The sequence below is a fragment of the Schistocerca gregaria genome, chromosome 2, assembly GCF_023897955.1.
Source record: "Schistocerca gregaria isolate iqSchGreg1 chromosome 2, iqSchGreg1.2, whole genome shotgun sequence".
Taxonomy (NCBI): domain Eukaryota; kingdom Metazoa; phylum Arthropoda; class Insecta; order Orthoptera; family Acrididae; genus Schistocerca; species Schistocerca gregaria.
In genome coordinates, this window is record NC_064921.1 from 807,574,701 (window position 1) to 807,595,281 (window position 20,581).

Below are 20,581 nucleotides of genomic sequence, written 5' to 3' on the forward strand. Positions count from 1 at the left end.
GGCTGGTAACCTCACAGCCATCTATTAGGTGATCACTGGCAGTATTTCAACCACTTAATGCAATACTGTGAAACTGTGGAGTAAATGGATGTGTGTCAGAGGTAACTTTGTCAATAATCCAACTTGACGATGGATGGCTGTAAGATTATCAGCTAAAATATTGGAAGTAGAAATAATACTGTCCTGGGTTCATGTCCAAAAGATAATGGAATATTTTAACTGCTGGTAAAACCTCAAGGAACACATGATAAACCTCATTCATTCTAATGGAACAACATCCAATTGCATTGTGTTTGGTATTGTATCTTTAATGTCTTTGAATTTATATTGAAAAATTTTAATCATATCATCTGTATTGTTTATATTTATTTCACCATTACATCCAACTCATTAGGAAATCAATAACAGTCGAAACAAAAGCAGTGACAGGTGGAACTGCTCAGTTTCCCTAACAAACACAGACATCTAATTCCTGTGTTTGTTAACTGTTCTAACATTCAGTTCTGTGACTCTTTTTAGCTTGCTGATATTCATCTCGTTGCAGTGCCTGTACAAGCCAGTCATCTGTTTCAGCAATTTCGTTTTCTTCTCCGTCACTGCTGGCATCAGATTCGGTGGAGGCAATAGAAAATGAATGTTGTCGTGCCTGCTGCCTCTGGTTTGCAGTACACCTTGCCAACCTGAAAATGAGTAAATGAACCAGTGTCACCCATGAAAATATTCTACAAATTGATGTATGTTTTTCCACTTGCTTTTAAAGCAAACACAAAAAAGGAAATTTAAAAATTATTTTTATTTGCTGACAATCATAATTGTTTTTTCAGACGATGGGTTTCAACCATCTGCAATGGAATCCTCATACATTTTTGTGCTGCACAGCAGTGTCATGCATTGTCCAGGTCAGAACACGGATATGAGGATGGTTGTTGGAGATGTTTGGAACCTGCTATCTGAAAACACAGTTGTGATTGTGTTAGAAAATTAAAACAGAAAATTAAAACAATTTTAACAGTTGCAGCAGTTATGGTTATTTCCACATTATGATTAAAATACCATACCATACAATAATATATGATGTGGTTCTGCAGATTCTCTAAGTTCATTTGATGGCAACAAACTGCTCCCTATTTTGTCCAAATGTTACAGTATTTCAGAGTGTGTCCAAGACAAAATAACAATATTATGAAAAGGATATAAATCCAACATGATCTCCAGCTCCTCCTCAAATCTCTAGGTCCGCCCCAGAATCACCCCCTGAGTCTGTCTACCTCCTGACTCCTACAACTCCCCACACTCCTACCTTCCTTTAGTCTATAAACCCAACCACCCAGATGCCTGTTGTGTCCAGTTACTGTGCCCCACTGCTCTTGTGAACTAGCACCTTCAGCCTATTACCCATGACCTACCTTCCGATATGAAAGACACCAACAATTTCCTTCACCGACTTTCCACAGTTCCTGTTCCTTTACCACACATTACCCTGCTCATCACGGTTGGTACTACCTCCCACTACACTAAAATCCCCAATGCTGTAATTACTTCTTCTTTGAAGGCATCAGGTGCAAAAAATTCATGGCGCCATCCTGTGTCAATCTATCCAAGGGTCATCCAGAGGAACCACTCCTAACCACCCAGAATCCCAAACCCCTCACCTGGTCCAGATTCATTGATGACATCTTCATGATCTGGACTGAGGGTGAGGGCAACACTATCCACACTCCTCCAGAACCTTCTCCCATTCACTTCGACTGATCCTCTTCAACCCAACAAGGCACTTTCCTCAAAGTTGACCTCCACCTCAAGGGTGACTACATCAGTACCTCTGTCCATATCAAACCTACCAACCTTTAGCAGTACCTCTACTTCAATATCTGCCACCCATTTTAGAATGAGCATAGCCACCCATTGTCGTTGCATCTGCAATGATGATCAGTCCCTCTCCAAATATACCAAGGATGTCACTGAAGCTTTCACAGACAGAAATTACTCACCCAACTGTATACAGAAGCAGATCTGTCATGCCTTATCTCTCCAGTCACTTACCACCTCCCACATATCCACTGCCTGACCACAAAGTAGCATTCTGCTCGTGTTCAGTGCCGCCCAGGACTGGAGCAACTGAATCACGTACTCTGCAAGGGTTTTGACTACCTCTCCCCATGCCTTGAAACGAGGAACATCCTCCTCACTATGCTTCCCACCCCTCCCACAGGAGTATACAGCTGTCTGTACATCCTCCCACCACTTCTGTCAGATCATGAGCATCTCCTATCCCATCTGGAAAATTAGTCCGTGATCTACAGATTAAGCTGCAATCACTGTGCTGCTTTCTATATGGGCATGATGACTGACAATCTGTCTGCCTGCATGAATGGTCACTGCCAATACTGTGGTCAAGAGACAGCTCAACCACCCAGTTGCTGAACATGCTGCTCAACAGTGTATTTTACTTCAACAACTGCTTCACAGCCTGCACTGTCGGTATCCCTCCTACCAACACTAGTTTTTCTCAGTTGCGTAGGTTGGAACACTCCCTACATTGTATGAGGGTGGTTTGTAAAGTTCTCGGAATCACCATGAGAGGTCAGTGCTAGTGCAATGAGTTGTTCACGTGATATTCATCGGGCTGTGGTCTGTAAACACGTGTCACGTCAGTGCTCTTGGAAGCGATCTGTGGCAGTGACGTGACTCTGTTGTTGTTCCCGCATAGTGATTTGCAAAGATGGTAAAAATTGAGATTATAGCAGTCATTAAGTACTTCATAAAGAAAGGTATGAAAGCAAAGGACATTCATGCTGATTTCCAGAATACACTGGATGACTGCTCTTTCATAATTCAACTGTTATCAAGTGGACAAATGAATTTAAATTTGGTTGGGAGAGCATCGATGATGATCCACACAGTGGTCGGTTAAGATGTGTCACTACTCCAGAAATCATTGCAAAGTGCACAAAATGGTCGTGGAGGGTCGCTAATCAAAAGTGCATGAAGTTGCTCACACTTGCCAGATGTCATCTGAAAGGGTATATCACATTTTGACAGAAGAATTAGAAATGAGAAAATTATCTGCAAGATGGGTACCACGACTTATGACGTACTCCCGCACATGTGTCGTTGCTATGGCAAAATTATATGAAGTAAGATATGAATTGTTGCCACATCAACCTTATTCACCTGATATAGCTTCATCAGACTTCCATCTTTTCCCAGAACTGAAAATTTTTCTTGGTGGTTGAAGATTCACTGCAAATGAAGAATTGATAGCTGGAGTTGACAACTATTTTGCAGGCCTGGAGGAAACTCATTTTAGAGATTGGATCAAGGCACAGGAACATCGTTGGCATCTCCCCTCCCCTTCTTGATAGCTGCACATTAACCATACTCTGTCCCCACCATGCCTGTGCATGCTCCCACAAGCAGCACTTCACTGTCCCCCAACCCACCCTACTATCCTCCCTTACCCACCCCACTCCTCCTCATTACCCCCACCACCAGCTTGCTGTTCCCATAGTGCACAGTTACAGCACAGTTAGACTACAGCATCCAGTTACAGTGGTCATTTTGTGTGTGTGTGTGTGTGTGTGTGTGTGTGTGTGTGTGTGTGTGTGTGTGTGTGTGTGTTTTCTATTTCAGAAGAAGCCTTTTTGGTTGAAAGCTTAAATCTATTAACAGTATTTTTCTTGTGTCTGTCTGCAACTCAGTGTCTCCTATATAAGGTGAGTTGCAGTCAATTCTTTCAATAATATTGTTGTTATTTCAGTGTGTGTGTGCACCTCACACAAGAGACAACTAAAACTACATATGGACAGCAGCTCAAATTTAATTCTTAAAGCTAAGAAAATAGTAGCAATCAAGAAAATCAAAGTGCCATTATGCTAATCTTGAAACAAAAACAAAATCTGAAAGCAAATAATGTGATGAAGGAAAATGTTGGCAGAAGTAATAAATAACATACTAAGAGTCAGTTTGCCTGCCAGTATGTGCTTTCAAGTGGTAAAAGCCTGTGTACTGCCAACAGACACATATAAAAGTACAAGACACTACCTTAGCTTTTGGAACTAATAGTTCCTTCCTCCAGCAGAAGAGAGGGATAGGTTGGGAAAGATTAGAAAGGAGGAGCAGATAACTCAGACCCCCACCCAGATTAAAAAGAACCCATCTGTAATGAAGGCAGGGGTGGACATAAACTAAAGGGGTGGGGGTGTCAGAGAGAGTAGAGATGTCTAATTTTGTAGTTTCTGAAGTGACTTTTACTTTTGACATAAAAATTAAGTAGACAGAGAACACTATTGGAAGAGTTATCACAATGTACAGATGTCTACTGGCCTAAATGGCGACTGTCAAACTGTGGCTAATTGCAGGGGTGACTATCTGGATGCTGAACACACTGCAAACTAAACTTCATTCATCATAAGAATAAACCTGATGCAAACAAACACAAACACGATGATTGGTCAGTAGCAATAGCTCTTGAACATTGGTGGTGTTCCGCTCTTGGAAGTAGGTCTAACCTATGTACTAGATATCTTATTAGTATGTCTCTGTAAATTAAACTTTTAAGATATTCTGGTGTATTAACAGTCATCAACATTTTTCTTAATCATACTTTAGCTACATAATTTTTATTTCAAAAATTGTGTACAGTCACAGGCTCTGTAAGTGCTACTTGTGCTCTGATTATCTCACTGTTCATACTTACAGTGAAAATGGATGACACTGCTTCATGCTTCATAGTGAAAAGTGCATGGAACACCATTAATGGCTAGAAACAAGATGTTCTTAATGTATTTCACAAGATTACAGAGAAAAATCAGCTTTGACATTTTTCGAGAAACACTATGTAGTAAACATAAAGGTGAGTAATGTAATTATTCGTGTGGCATAATTGGTAGTGGCATTGATTGAAATAGTGTGTGCTGGTGAGCAGCAGGAAAAAATGAAATGTCGAATACTCTTTGTTTCAATATGGCCATTGTTTTGTAGGACAGATGTGCTCTCTCACGAGCCAGAGTGATAAGCATCATAGAAACATGAGGAACAATTTCATGGCATCGGGCACACTATACAAATGCTGCATTTTTACAGTTATCCCCTTAACACTGGAATTTGAACCCAATAGAACTGATTTGGAGCAAAGTTAAGGGCTTTGTTGCGAGAAAGGACAAGACATTTAAGCTGCCAAACATACTGGAACTTATGCACAAATCTTTGAGAGACGTCACTTGTGAACGATGGTGAAATGCAGAAAAACACATCATAAAAGAGGAGGAGGAAACATGGCTTTTTTGGTGGCTTGAGATTCTGTTGCTGATCGCCTTGTTATCAATATACCGGTACTGAAATGTATTCCTCAGAGTCTGCTATGGGAGGAGTTCATAATTACCAGACAACTTACTGCAATACCTTCAGTGGTGGCAAAATCGCATCAGTGCGCTTTTACGCCGCACATGACTCGAGTAGAAAAATTACCCGTGTTAAAGTCAGGAATTTTCATGAATCTTGTTTTTAATTACAGTACTATGTTAACTAAGATCGAGAGCATCTCATGTTTTCCATCCAATTGCCTAAGAAGCATATCGCCTGAGTTTTACCATTCTGTTCCATTTTGTTCTGTTTAAAAATTAAATGACATTCAAAGCTACATGGTTCTCTACTCGTCTCTTTTTACGTCTCTACTACAGCTGTTCACATCACTGCAGGTTAGTTGGATCACTTCCCTGGCCAGTGCTGTCCAAGTTACATGCGGCAGTAATGCTGTTGCTCCATATTATCTATGAGGTGATGGGCATGTAACGTACAGCATAGAATGTATCCTCATCATCATACTTGACTGTACTCGAGACATCTTCGCTTCTGCTCCATGTGGAAAGAAATCCAGTGAGCATCCAGCAAATGAGGAAAAATACACTGTGTAATGTTTACATGAGGTTTATTCTTATGATGAATGGAGTATAGTTATTCAACAACAGCTCCAGTGGCCATGCCATTTTTATTCCACCATTCTCCACCACTGTTTTCTCAGAACAGTCTTTCTATCGCATCCTTCAGTCTTGCAATCCCTTCAGTCTACACCTCATAGTTTACATACACAGCTGTCCTAAAATATAAGGTAGCTTTTTGAGAGCAAGAAGGAAAGATTTCATTCATTCAGAATGTCAGTAATTAATTCAGATGCTGCCTTCCCTGTTCTGCTGACTTTATGGGATTCCAGTTCATAATCCTAATTAGAGCTGTCATATTTATATACTTTAGAATCCTACTCTTCTTCTGGACCTACTTAAATGACTTACTAAGACATTAGAGAATTATGAAACAAATACAATGATAAGGGATCCAAACACATTCGTAGCAGAGGCAGCATGGAGAAGTGCAATATGGGCTTACACCTGGTTCACAAGCAACAGCTCAGCTCTTTGATTTTACAAAAACTCATATTATTCACTTTCCAGCCAACAAAAATGTCTTACAGGTACTAGAGATATTTGTTATTTCCTCCTCGTGTGTTACTCTTAGCATTAATGTAGTACCTCTAGATGTACAGAACTGAATACTGTATGTTGTGTCTTTTTAAAACTGAGGGTGAGACCAATTGCAAAAAAACTAGTCAATAATACTTTTAAGTACCTTGTTTACTGTTTCTTCTGTTGCTGTATGTATGCTACGACTGATTACAATACTAATGTCATCTGAAAAAAGAATTAATTCTGCTTGCTGTATTTTAGATGGAAGGTTGTTTACACATTCGTATATGAGGCACAGTAGCAGACATACGACTGAACAATGGGGAACCCCATATGTGATTTCTCCCACAGAATGATGTCCCCAGACTACATTGGTTGAATCACTAAGGGTTGAACAAGTATGTAGCCTACAGAAATATACAATAACAACACTAGCAGAGATGCTGAGTCACAGGTAGGCAAAACAAAAAAAACTGTTAAACATGTCAGCTATCAGTCAAAAAGGCCTTCATTGGAAATAGACACCCCCCCCCCCCCCCCCACCACACACACACACACACGCGACCACAGTCACTGATGAATGCCTTTTTGGCTGAAAACTTACTTGTTTGACAGTTTTGTGCCTATTTGCGACTCAGCATCTCCATTATATGGCAAGTATCCTTTTTATAAAATTTTCATTATTCCATCGTGGATTTTCCATTGTTCAGTATCAATGTTTGTTAGTTGCGTGTTCCATAGACAATTTTTCATTATAAATCATAATGATGTGGAATGAAGCATTTAAAGCTGATAACCTGACTGCTTGCATTAACTTCTTCAGTGCCCTTGCATTCCTTACACTTAAATGGTAAGGAATTTAGTCCATAATGGTATTTGTGGTCAATGACAATAGTGAATTTGGAATGAATGTGAAATACACAATCACAATACATCACAACTGGTTTTCAGTATGCTTTACAGTAGTAGTGTGCAGTGGCTACTTCTGCCAATTGATGTATTTTGACTGCCCCAAATCCTTAATGATTTTTGTTAGTGATGGGATTTGCAAAACATGATGTGTAAATTAATTTATTTATTTGTATACTGTAGTATTAAAAATATTTGAGTTCATTGGGATGTTTCTGAATGGATGACCCTGTAAAGACAGAGTTCCTTTTCTTCATTTTTTATCTTCTTCTTCTTCTTCTTCTTCTTCTTCTCATACTCCTTATGCTCCTTGTTTGTGGCTTTTATACCAGTCTCAATGGGGTCAGTATGTTAATTTATTGATTTGACAATGTTAGTGGTAGAGGGTGGCCAGATGCCTGTTCATGAACCCCTCCCCTTCCCGTCCCACTATGGGACAGATGTTATATGTCCCATCTGTCTGTGTCTAGTATTATACCATGTGAACGTGCGTGAAAGTTTCCGAAATGTTTGCCAGTTGTGTGTCTGAAGCTAGTCTGCTCTCCCAAATTCCAGAAGCAGCCTGCTAAACCATGCAGGTTTCAGAAAGGCATCATAACAGTTAAATTTGTGTTAGAAGTTAAGAAATTCCTCTTTTCAGATATGCGTTTTTGCTATTTCCTGTCTGCATTTTACATCCTACTAGCTGACAAACCCAGCATTGCCTGGCTATTAATTTTGCCAATTTTCTATTAGAAACTAAAACAAACAAAAATAACTGGGTTTGTAGTATAATACCTAAACAATTTAATTTCCATGTATTTGTAGAAACACCTTAGAAATTGTGTGAGAATTTATGTGTGCTGGGCACAGCTGCTTCATGTATTTACAATTTGATGTTGTAAGTGTCTCTATGACAACACCTCTTCATAACTCTGTAGGCAGCTATTGTTTTTGCCTACAGCCGTTTGCACTTAACATTTGAAAGCTGCCAAAAGGGTATCAGGGATTTCCTTAAGTTGACTTGACCGTATGAGTGTCCTAGTAGTAAAGAATAAATGTATTAAAACTTCATGCATGATACTACATTTTTTCACACATCTCAGTATTAATGATATCATATATCCTGAATTATGTGTGATATCATGATATAATTTTATAGGTTCATTTTGTGGCATATGTGGATACTGTCTGTGAAAGTTTTTGTGAATAGAGCTAGTAGGTAGGTGGTTCTTATGCCAACAGTGATTTTTGCCTAGCAGTAAGGGATACGTGTACCAAGTTTGGTTGAAATCGGCCCCTTTGGTTTAGGAGATGTGAAACATACACTTATATATTCTAGGGATTGCCATTATCACTGAAACAACCAATTTTTTTGTCTGCAGTTAACCTGTCTATTGAAGCCACTCAAAATAGCCAGTTTCTGAAACAAACAATTTAAAAAAAAATTGTTTTTACTTCCAGCAATAAATGCGGGCTTCATACTAGGTTGGAACATTATTATGAAGGTGAAGGTACACTAGATCACAGTCAACATGGGGTTTAGGCTGTGGCGTACATCAGTCTCATTGTCCCCATGAAGGACTGTGATGGTGTAGGAGATGGGCGTGACAATATTGAGAGAGAAAGTTCACAAGCTGATGTCTTCTCTGTGTCTTCAGGATGGTATCAGTTTTTCACCCTAAAGCAACCAAAAAATTATGAGTTGAGTTATTGTCTCGAGCTTATAGCACGTCAATAAAATTATAGCTAGGAGGATGTGATAAAAAGTAATGCCTCCAAATTTTTTATGTGAAAATGTTAAAACTTTTTATATAAAACAAGCATCATTAACATTGTACATCATTATTCTTCATATCTAGATAATTGCAGCCCTCTGCTATTAGAGAGCTCTGAATTGTAGCATGTAACAGGGTGATGTGTAATGTAACTATCTCGATGCATGAGGAACAGCCGCTGTAATCGAGTTTCGATTTCTAAAAGTTTGTCCACACATGAAGCACCCTATTCTTCAGCATGACAATGCTAGACTGCACATTAGCACTGCACCATCTGGAACAATCCAGGACCCTAGATTCACTGTCATCAAGCACTCTCCATAATGTACAGTCCTGACTTGGCCCCATCTGACTTTCATCTGTTCCCAGTACTCAAAGAACTAATTCAAGGACTTCACTTTGATAGTGATGGAGTGGTGCAAGCAGAGGTGAGGATGTGGCTCCATCAACAAAGTCAAATATTCTACAGTGACAGCATCGACAAACTGGTCTGTGGTTGGGAGAAATGTGTTTGTCTCCAGGGTGACTATGTTGAGAAATAAACATGTAGACATGAAGAATAAAGATGCTGAATAGTAATGATGTTTTGTTGTATTTAAAAACTTCAAAGTTTTCACATAAAAGATTCAGAGGCATCACTTTTCAGCACACCCTCATACATCAATTAAATTTACCTTCTCTTCTGTGGGACATTGTGGACATTTTCTCGTTATATGATGTCGCAAGTTTGTTGTGCTCCTCCTATCTTTAATCTTTGAGAGCAAATGTAACATTGTACTTCACTGCTACTGCACTTTCTAAAATACTTGCAAACAAGGGGTGGTATCGTTCTGCAATGCAACTAATGTCAGAGGTCATAGACCAGGTGGGGGGAAAAGAAAGGAAGAAAGATCAAGTTTTGACGTCCTGTTGACATTTAGGTAATCAGAGATGGTGAGAAGCTCTCAATGTTTCAAGGATGGTGAAGGAAATCGAATTTCAAAGGAACACCTGATGAAATTTAGGGAAATTATGGGAAACCTAAATCTGGATGGCTGGATGCAGATTGGAATTGTTGCCCTCCCAAATGAGCGTACAGTGTGCTAACCACTGGAGCATCTTGCCCAGTCAGTTGGGGAGCAAGTCTTGCACACTGCATGTTCACGCACACCGTCTGATAGGCCACGCCACACGCCAACACATACATTATTGTCACTGCAGTGTTGCACCAATTCTTATGTCATGTGTAGGCATTGTTATTAAAATAGTGCTAATAGCATTTCTCAATTTCTGCACTAGTCCAATATTTCAAAGTAATATAAATTCCATGAGAAAGCTCAACTCATTTCTAAAAATAAGTTTTATTTAAAAACCAAAAATTTTACCACTGTTACTATGGCAAATAGATTTGCTGGTTTTATACCCGATTATCAGTAAAAAATGAAAAAAAAACTTGTTATAACTGAGACTAAAAAGTATTGAAAAATACTGGTCATTCGGAACTGAAATACTGGTATCATTTTTAACTAGTCAGTTTTTCCCATCCCTAGTATATACATCCATTTTTATAACATCTACTTAAACCATCCTCAGTTATTTTGCTGCCCAAATAGCAAAACTTATAATTACTTTTAGTGTTTCACTTCCTAATTTAATTCCTTCAGCATTGCCTGATTTAATTTGAGGACATTCCTTAATTTGACTACATTCCATTACCCTCCTTTTGCTTGTGTAATGTTTATCGTATACTCTCTTTTCAAGACACAATCCTTTCCATTCAAATTCTCTTTTAAGTCTTTTGCTGTGTCTGGCAGAATTACAGAGTCATCAACAAACCTCTAAGTTTTTATTTCTTCTATCTCAACTTCAATTGCCTTTGCAAATTTTTCCTTGGTTTCCTTTACTGCTTGCTCAATATACAGACTGATTAACATGGGGCATAGTCTACAACCCTGTTTCACTTGCTCCTCAGCTACTGTCCTTTCACTCCCTGTATTTTACCCTGCTACGTTCAGAATGTCCAAGAATTATTTCAGTCAACATTATCAAAAGCTTTCTCTGAGGCTATGAGTGTAAGTTCGCCTTTCTTCAACCTATTTTTCAAGATATGTGTAGGATGAGTATTGCATCACAGGTTCCTGCATTTCTCCAGAACCTAAATTGATCTTTGCTGAGTTCAGCTTCCACCAATTTTTCCATTCTTCTTAAATAATTTGCATTTGACATGTTGAAACTGTTTTACCATCAGGTATGATGCTAATAAGTGCAAAACAAGTTGTGTGTGAGGTATAAATAATTAAATATTTGCTGCCCAGACTTAACTCATTAGTGAAAGTGCCAAAATTGTTGTTGCCTCTAGTTTTTCTTGATAAATGAAAGAAAACTAAGATTGGAGAAGTTCATAAACCAGCCTTTCCAACATCAAATTCCATACTGTTTTCTTGGATACTTAAAGAATGATAAATACACTAATAAACTTCTTTCATGTCTATTCCTTCCACACTGGAATGTGAACAACTTTAATGTTGATATATAAAAAAAAGAAGGCATTTGAAGCACATACACACACTAAGTTGTCTCAAGGTATAATTTTCTGGCCTGATGTTCCTGAGATGATATGTAGAATATTTATTCTCGAAAATTGAGGAGCAAGAATGTAGCGCCGTGTAGAGAAATGTACATCTCAAAGCTATCTTTATGGTAAATGTCCATTTGCATGACAGTATTTTTAAACAATATTATGAAAAGGAAAGTTGCCACTCACCTTACTGGCCAAAAGCGTTATTTGTGACAGTCTTTTTGTCGTGCTTATCTGCGACTCAGCATTTTTGCTAATGGTGAATGGCAACTTCCCTTTTCGTAATATTGTTACATTCTATCCTGGATTTTTTACAGTATTTTTAAACTTCATGATTATTAAGGAAAAGTTGCAGCTGTGTCAGAGCAATCTGTACAACTTCAGAAGTTGTCTGGATTGGGTTGCCGAAGCCATAACATTTCACTGCTGGCAAAAAGGAGTTACTCTGCAGTGCTCCACTTTTTCAGTGAGCTGCACCTTCTTATTTTGTCTCTTCTGGTGGCGTACTATGATACCAGGATTCCTGACTTGTACTTGCAAACAAACAACAAACAAATTACAGAAATTTATTTTTCGAAGTAATGATTAAAACTTTATGGTTACCCCTCATACATATGAGGAGCTCATTGTCAAAGACGGTTGACTCCACCTTTCATTACTATGATCTTTTAAAAGCAAATTTCAGTTCATTTTTTTGATATAGAGTGAATAACAAAGTTGAAATTTGGCCAGTTATGTTGTACATATGAGCATTCTGTGGTCATGTTCTGATTGCTTCTATCTCTTGACTTTTCTTGCTTGTTTACAATGAACTTAGTACACATTCTCTTCTGTAATTGCACTTTATTATGTTAAATTGTAATGTAAGATACGACTGAAAATACAAAATCTTAACATAAGCGGTTCTGCCAAACTGAATATGTGTAGCAGTATGGGAATGCCAGAAAGGTGATCCTGTCATTATATTGGCTGCTGCTGAAGTTAGCCTGATATGAAGTTGAAATATAATGGAGATGCCCAAATTTTGTCCATTTTTGAAACTTGAGAAGTTTATGATTAGATTTGACTTGAAAAGTACTACTGGAATCAGTTAACATCTAAACTTAATGAAAAATGTAATTGTCCGTCTTTGAATTGAACTCATTTGAGACAGAGCCATTTGACTGAAGAAGATGATGAATACTATTTCTCTTCTTTGGTATGATGCTTAGACAACCCAAATCAGTGCTTCCCTATTCTTTTGCATATGACAGATCACTTCGTGTTTACATGTGTTTATTTTGATTTTTGTTGTATAATTTGTTTGGTTCAATTTAATGAAACACTGCCAGGAGAAGAAACGAAGAAACCACTGAAATGTGACTCTCTTCATATAAAAAAGAACAGGAAATAATTCTTCATTCTCCTTATGGAATTGGCTGTTGCATACATCAAGAAATCTAAATTGACTTGCTGAATCTAAAGTGATACTTTTAATAGTTTGCAACTATTGAATGTAATGTTTTCTCTGGCAGGAACGGAGTAGGCGATTTCTTCATGACTGGTTGATAGAAACATTTTAATTCCAGTAATTTAATATTTGATTAAATCATATATGCAATATACCTGACACATTAAGATGTATCACAGTCACACGTTTAGAGCTAGAATAACACTTCACCAAGAATTTGATAATACTTCATAGATGTTGAGAACTATATCCCAGCCTTATGAGAGTATTTTACCACTCAGCATGGTTAGCAAATTTTGTGGTTCAAAGTAAAGGCTGATTCCCTCTTCTCTCTCTCGACAGTATAAACAGAATCTGCTATTATAATACATGAGACACAAAAGGCCAAAATTTTGTCACTTTGCACTATTTGGAGATTGAGTTCAGAAAAGGAACTGCACACTGAAAGAATGATAAATATCTATGACATAAGCATGATGTGAATGCCACACAACCAAAGATTATAATTTGCTGTGGATGAAAGTGACTCTCGAATATTTGAAAATATTGTAAATGTATTCTCTGAAAGCAAAACCAAAACTATCTTAACTAAATTACACAATGGAAACAAATAATTGTGAAGATAAATTTTATTATAGCCATTATCACGAGGTCAAAGTGTACATTATAAACAGTTTCACATACATACACACAGTGTTTAGAGTTAGTTTTAGGTAACATTAAATTTCTGGATGTGTGCTGAATGATTTCACAAAGTTATGTGTCACTAATGAGTAACACAGTTTATTTCATACAAACCTTAGCAGTTATGAATATACAGCTACCTCATTTGTCAGAGATTTTATAATATTACAGTTATAGAACACAATCTATGACAAATACTATACTGCTCAAATGAAAAGATAACACTGCTATTAAACTGAGTGCAAAACTGAAGCTGTAAATATGTTTAATTTGGTACGAGTTTTAGCTGAGAATCTGAAGTTATATGCTTAACTAGAAGATGTGTTCAGACTGATTTTCTACCTCTGATGTCATATAGCCTGCCTCCCTTTGTTGAAAGTGAAACAGATTTCATGAACAGCAAACAGTTTCATTTAACAAGGACTCACACACCACACAACATCCAGTCATTTATCATTTGGATCACAGTTCTTATGAATTCTATATTATTACTTGCTCAGTGGATCAGTACATACACAAATACATATTTACAAAGTGGACACAGTATTTTTACAGATAACACAAGTAGCTGATAGCTTCCAAATACATAGAACATCTCTCAGAGCATCTGCATAATTTTCTGAAGAAAATAACAAAATAATATGCCATAAAATACACAACTCACATCTGTCATATGCCCAAAATTTTGAAAGAAGAATTGTACCAATGCATTTTGTAGGCAAAGGTTTAAATAATATTTCCCTATCCTATATGAAATTTGGTTAAGCTTATAGCTCCTTTGTAGGACGTGACATCAATCATTAGCTGAGGGAATCATATGAGATTTTGTTGGTTAGTCGACTACAAAAATCCATCTTCCCCCAAGCGCACTCTCTTCTCTCTCTCTCTCTCTCTCTCTCTCTCTCTCTCTCTCTCTCTCTCTCTCTCTCACACGCACACGCGTGCACTGGAGCTAAAGAGGCAGATGAATGGAAGGAATGATACTGCGGACAATGCTGCCCTGTAATACTATTGGGAATACCAAAACCCATTTTAATTTTTATGCTGACGACGTTACATTCAAGGTAATTGTCAAGTATTTCTGCTACTGAACAGCGTAACGTGGAGGAGGAGGAAATAAGTCTGTTCTGTATTAATTTTGTGGTATTTTTCTGCACAAGCGATAACAGATTCCGTGCCAGATGACTGCCTTTTGCTGGTGAACTCTCATTTTCCACAGACTGACAGATTCAGCCTCCTTCCTTCCACAGATACACCTCATAGCCAGTCTTCTGGCAATGTGAAGTGCTTTTGTTATCTTTCAACAATTTGGCGGTGAAATTAAACACTCTCAAAGTGTCGCTGTAGAACATAAAAGTGGTCAGCACAGACATGTCACTGCTAGCTAAATGCCTGTCTTCTTTTACAAATGGAAAACTTGGTACTAAAGTCCGTCTACATGGTTATCAACGGCGTATTTACTACGCCAATGTGAATTTCAAGGCACAGTTCCATCACCAGGGGTTAAGTCTCTTATGGAAGGAGGTTCTTGTGACGTGAAAAAACCAGAACCTCGATTTTTGGCAGATATCTGTCGTAATGTATCCGACATCGGATCCAAATACATAGAACATCTCTCAGACCATCTGCAGAATTTTCTGAAGAAATAACGAAATAATATGCCATAAAATACACAACTCACATCTGTCATGTGCCCAAAATTTTGAAAGAAGAATTGTAGCGATGCGTTTTGTAGACAAAGTTTTAAAAAATATTTCCCTATCCTACAAATTTTTACGCTATTGTACAATCACAGACAGTTGTCAACGACGAAAGATCCTGGCAGATTAAAACTGTGTGCCGGACCGAGACTCGAACTAGGGACCTCTGCCTTTTGCGGGCAAGTGCTCTACCACCTGAGCTACCTAAGTACGACTCACACCTGTCCTCACAGCTTTACTTGAGTCGTGCTTGGGTAGCTCAGTTGGTAGAGCACTTGCCGGCGAAAGGCAAAGGTCCCGAGTTCGAGTCTCGGTCCGGCACACGGTTTTAATCTGCCAGGAACTTTCATATCAGCGCACACTCCGCTTGAGAGTGAAAATCTCATTCTGGAAATTGTCAACGATGACACGAAGTTACTTCAGTGTTGTGTTGTTTAACTCAGAAATTGGAAAAATTTGTAGATTCCCTTTTCTAGTGTGCTGACATAGAAATGAAGGTCCTTTGGCAACTCGATGAAGCCTTTACGTGGATCTGTGCTTCAAAGTGTCCATTGACAGTAGAGGGGGCTCGTTGATTAAGTTTTCCATTTGTCTCACTGTCTCAGTTTCGCGAAGAACAGAGACTACGGTTACCACCAAATAAGTACAGCAAATTTTGAAAATGTTGGTCGAGTCCCACACTGTAAGAGAGTGTCCCCGCTTGTAGCGAGCGTCGTGCGGCGCGACTAAGTACGAGTGCTCGGTGATTTTTACTTCACAGTTATTACTGAGCACCTCAGGCTAGAACGACTAGCATCGGTAACAACAGTAACGAGTAGAGTAGCACCGTGACGGCCGAAGCGGAAGCCCCGCCGTCTGCGTGCGGCGGCACTGTAGTGGTGGTGACGAAGCTACTGGTGCTGCTGCGGGTGGTGGCGGCTGCTCCGGGCACGGTGAAGGCGCCGCCCTGCTGCGGTGTCCACGCGTCGTCGCTGTACAGGTACGACTTGGCGTCGACGAAAGCGCGGATGACGCGGTAGTTAGGCGTCTGCTGGTTGACGGTGCCGGCCATGAAGTTCTGCAGCCGGTTGCTGACGACCCAGAGGTTGCGGTCGGCGTCTACGGCCAGCGACGAGATCCACTGCAGGCGCTCCGGGTCCTGCGTGAGCAGGCGGGCCTGCGCCAGCGGCTGCGAACTGTCCCAGCGCGCGACGGCATCCTGCTGCAGGTAGCCCAGGTAGAGGTTGCCGTGCCAGTCGGCCGCCGCCGCCTGCACCGGCGACTGCATGCGGCCGTGGTTCCTGACGAGCGCCGAGACGGCGACGCCGGGCGCGGCGAGCGCGTCCGTGGGTAGGGAGAACAGGTCGTAGCTGCTGAGCGGCGAGTAGAAGAGGCGGCGGGGCCCGGCGCGCGGCCGCGGCGACAGCGCCAGCGCGAACACGTTGTGGCGCAGCTCGGTGCGGCGCTGGCCCACCTGCACGAACGTGCTGTCGGCGCGCATGGTGCGGTCGCGCACCTTCCAGGCGCGGCTGTCGCGCGCGCTCACCACCACGATGCCCGGGTCGCTCGGGCTCGCGTCGCTCACGTACGCCACGTCGTCGTCGCCGACCACGACGTCGGCGAGCAGCGAGTCCGGGGCGAGCAGGCCGGGCTCGAACTGGACGGTGCGCTGCACGCGCCCGGTCTCCACGTCTATGACGAGCAGCTTGGGCGGGCAGCGCGCGTCCGCGTTGCCCGACTGCGTGTTGACACGGCCCGAGTCGGGCACCCACATCCTGCCGGCGGCGTCGATCTCGACGCTCTGCACGTACTGCAGCGCGGTGCAGTTGCCGACGGCCTGCATGTCCCAGGACGGGAAGGGGTCGAGCGGCGGCGAGTAGGCGCCCGGCGGCGCGGTGGCCGGCAGCGAGGCGAGCGTGGCCGGCACGCCCGGCAGCAGCCGCGGCACCGTCACGTACAGCCGGTCGCGCCACGCGCGGATGCCCGACAGCGCGCAGTTGACGGGCTGGAAGCGAGCGTCCGACAGCGCGCGCAGCCGCGCCGACTCGTCCGGCCACTTGAAGTCGAACTGGTTCCACATGTACACCTCTTTGAACTCGTTCAGCTCGGGCCTCTGCGCCGCGGCGACGCAGAGGAACGGCAGCAGCAGCACCAACCACCGCATGGTGCGACGGAGACTTCGACGCTCGGACGGAACGGCAACTCTAATCGATTGGGTTCGCAGGAGTGCGCGCACGCTCACAGAACGGTCGAGGAGGGACTGGAGCAAACCCCGCTTGTGCGCGACCCCTCTCTATATACCCGGTGGCGATACGACGCGTCACGCGGATCCACACGGCGCAGTCCGAAGTATCCCGAAGCGTGACTGCCTAATCTCTCGACTGTAGCGCGCGACTGAGGCCTGCGGCTGGCGGCAAGCACGAGGCCGTGGAGGGGGGCGGGGCGCCTGCGCCCGAGGTGGGGACGGCGGCCGCCTACGCGCAGACGGCTCCCTCCACTCTCCGCGACAACTCGGTTCAACCCTAGCGTACTACCAAGGGGAGGGAGGGTGAGGGGGTAGAGGGGCACTTTATACCTACCACAAAAAAAAACAAGTTTCGTTGACTGTTGTTAATGTTCACTAACAACATCTTTTTAAATAGCTACTGATGCATAACAAGGATGCAGGACCTGAAAATATATTTTGCGCAGTCCTAGCAGTACCAACGCATTTTCCGTAGTGTGTACACAGAGAGGAGGGGTAGTTTATGATCACAAAAAAAGAAAAACAGATTTCGTTAATTATCGTTAAGTTTCATTCACACCAAACTTTTTAAAGATACAGGGATATGAAAGAAGCGAGCTGAATTTGAAAATATCGGTATGACATCGGTTCGAATCGCCTAGCGGTTCATCATCAGATGGTACGTGTATTAATTGTTTGAAGCAGTGAGGGAGTCATGTAGCTGTGCCAAGATGTGTAAACGAAACATGTAAGCACTGAGCGTGGCGAGAATTATTCACATTTTGAGATAGATTTGGTTGCTTTACTTGAAGTGATAAGTATCCATTGGTTGGATGTTGGTGTACACTGTATTCTGGAAACCGTAGTGAATGTTTTCCAGGTTTTTTTGGGTTACATTTAACTGAAAAAGTCGATTAAAACGATAAATATTTTTTTCGGAATTTTAAAATATATTACTAGGGTACGATATTTTCAAAAGGTAGGCATAAAATACCCCTCGCCTCTCTCTCCACTTGGTGTTGCGGGGGGTTAGTACGACGCAAAATGCACCGCCTGACAAATTTTGTTCACAAACAAGTTCTTAAACACCCCGCCTCGCGTAGCGCAAACAGACGACGTAAGTTGTAAGAGGAGGACGTAACTCGAACCTTTACCAAATACGAACGGCTGACTGTTGTAGCATCCCAGCCAGCTTGAATGAGGCTTTTAGGTTGGCTTCCCGCTACCGACTAAGCAGTACGTCTCAGAAAGTTTGCAGGTAAATAATTTCAAAAGGAGAAGTCTGAGTAATAGACACCGATTAGTTTTGTTTTCCACACTTAAAATGAAAGTTAATATACTTTTACAATTTGGGATAAAAATCAGTACAGCAAAGAATAGAGCGTATCATGCCAGGCTCGACGTACCAAGTTTCGTACCAAGTATCTCGTCAAAATGACTCCGTGTATAACGTTTTAACTGATGTGAAGATGACAAACGGCCGAAACTAATCATTCCTGAAGTAATGTTCCGAAGTGACGGGCGAAAATATCAGTGACAATGAAAGCCTGGAAGTGTGTTCAAATGGCGTACAAGTTGAAGCGAGTACTCGCTAAAAGCAGGAAATCCAGGTTCGAGTCACCGCCCCGCACAGCTTTTCACTTATCACTCCAGACGCATCAGTAACTGATGAGAGACGAGGAGATGCGTGAGCGCGCGGCTGTGTTCCGCACTCCTCATTGCGTAAGGCCGGAACTGTGGACGCCGCCGTCTCTACCCCAGCGATATCGACCACCGCGTGCTCGGTAAAACCCAGACAGCTGACACGGCGTCGATTTTCGAAGGGGGAACCCGTTAGGCGGGCAACACGGTGTGGGTTACCCCACAGCACTGCGCTGCCTTGCCCTGCCCTGCCCTGCCCTGCCCTGCTACTGAGTGAGGTGGCGCAATGGTTAGCACACGGAGTTCGCATTCGGGGGAATGACGGTTCAAACCCGCGTCCGGCCATCCTGATTTAGGTTTTCCCTAAATCGATTCAGGCAAATACCGGAATGGTTCCTTCGAAAGGGCACGGCCGACTCCCTTCCCCATCCTTCCCTAACCCGATGGGATCGACGACCTCGCTGTTGATCACCTCTTCTCAAATCAACCGTCTCTCGTCAGAAGTAAACCACTAAACTGGGTGCCACAGCCGTAAAACAGTGGACCTCAGCGTCTCAGCAGAGACTTCCGTTTACGTATACTAAGATCTGTTCAGAATTTCTACCATTTCGGGGGATCACACATGGTCAGTATGACAATATGATAACAGGACATTCTGGCTGTAGACTGATGGATTCAAAATGTCTGCAGGAATGACACTGGAGCTCAGACCTGATGGTTTTCTAAGGATTCATATAATGTCTATAATAGAGTGTTGCAGCAACTGTTCGAAAATTACGACCGGCTATTTATTTCAGCCGCAGTTCCGATTTTAAGTCTACACACAGCCGTCCTTTGAAATACAGTTCGGTATAATTCACTTTATGAGACACAGCTCGTATTTGAAGATCAGTAATCTAGATCGACACATATACTGTGCAAACTACTCTGAGCGCATGGAGATGACGCTTACGCTTCTACGAACTGATTAGACTTGTTCCAATTCCATTAGGGTACAGCTCGCGGGAGGAATGACTGTTTCAGTGCCTTCCTGTGCGCTGCAATGTTAGACTGATCTTGTCTTCACGTTTCTGTACATAGGTGACTGAAGTAGATCCCTACGTTCTTCATTTAATATTGGTTCTTGAAATTTTATAAGTAGGCTTTCGCGGGAGAGTGATGTTCACCTTCAAGGGTTTCCCAATTCAAATTTTTCAGAATCTAGGTGACATTCTCCCGC

General features: G+C 41.7%; 2 protein-coding genes across 2 annotated transcripts in view; both read right to left on the reverse strand.

The window, feature by feature from the left end:
* Window positions 1-346: 346 nt before the first annotated feature.
* LOC126335095 (uncharacterized) overlaps window positions 347-20,581 on the reverse strand; it is a 499,726-nt gene continuing 479,491 nt past the window's right edge. The window contains exon 5 of the mRNA XM_049998005.1: window positions 347-680. Coding sequence (XP_049853962.1) covers window positions 491-680 — 190 coding nt within the window. The 3' untranslated portion in view covers window positions 347-490. The remainder of the gene's footprint in view (window positions 681-20,581) is intronic.
* On the reverse strand, window positions 13,746-17,894 carry LOC126335102 (protein yellow-like). The gene has a single exon (XM_049998039.1). The coding sequence runs from the start codon at window positions 17,659-17,661 to the stop codon at window positions 16,294-16,296; it is 1,368 nt and encodes a 455-aa protein (XP_049853996.1). The 5' UTR covers window positions 17,662-17,894; the 3' UTR covers window positions 13,746-16,293.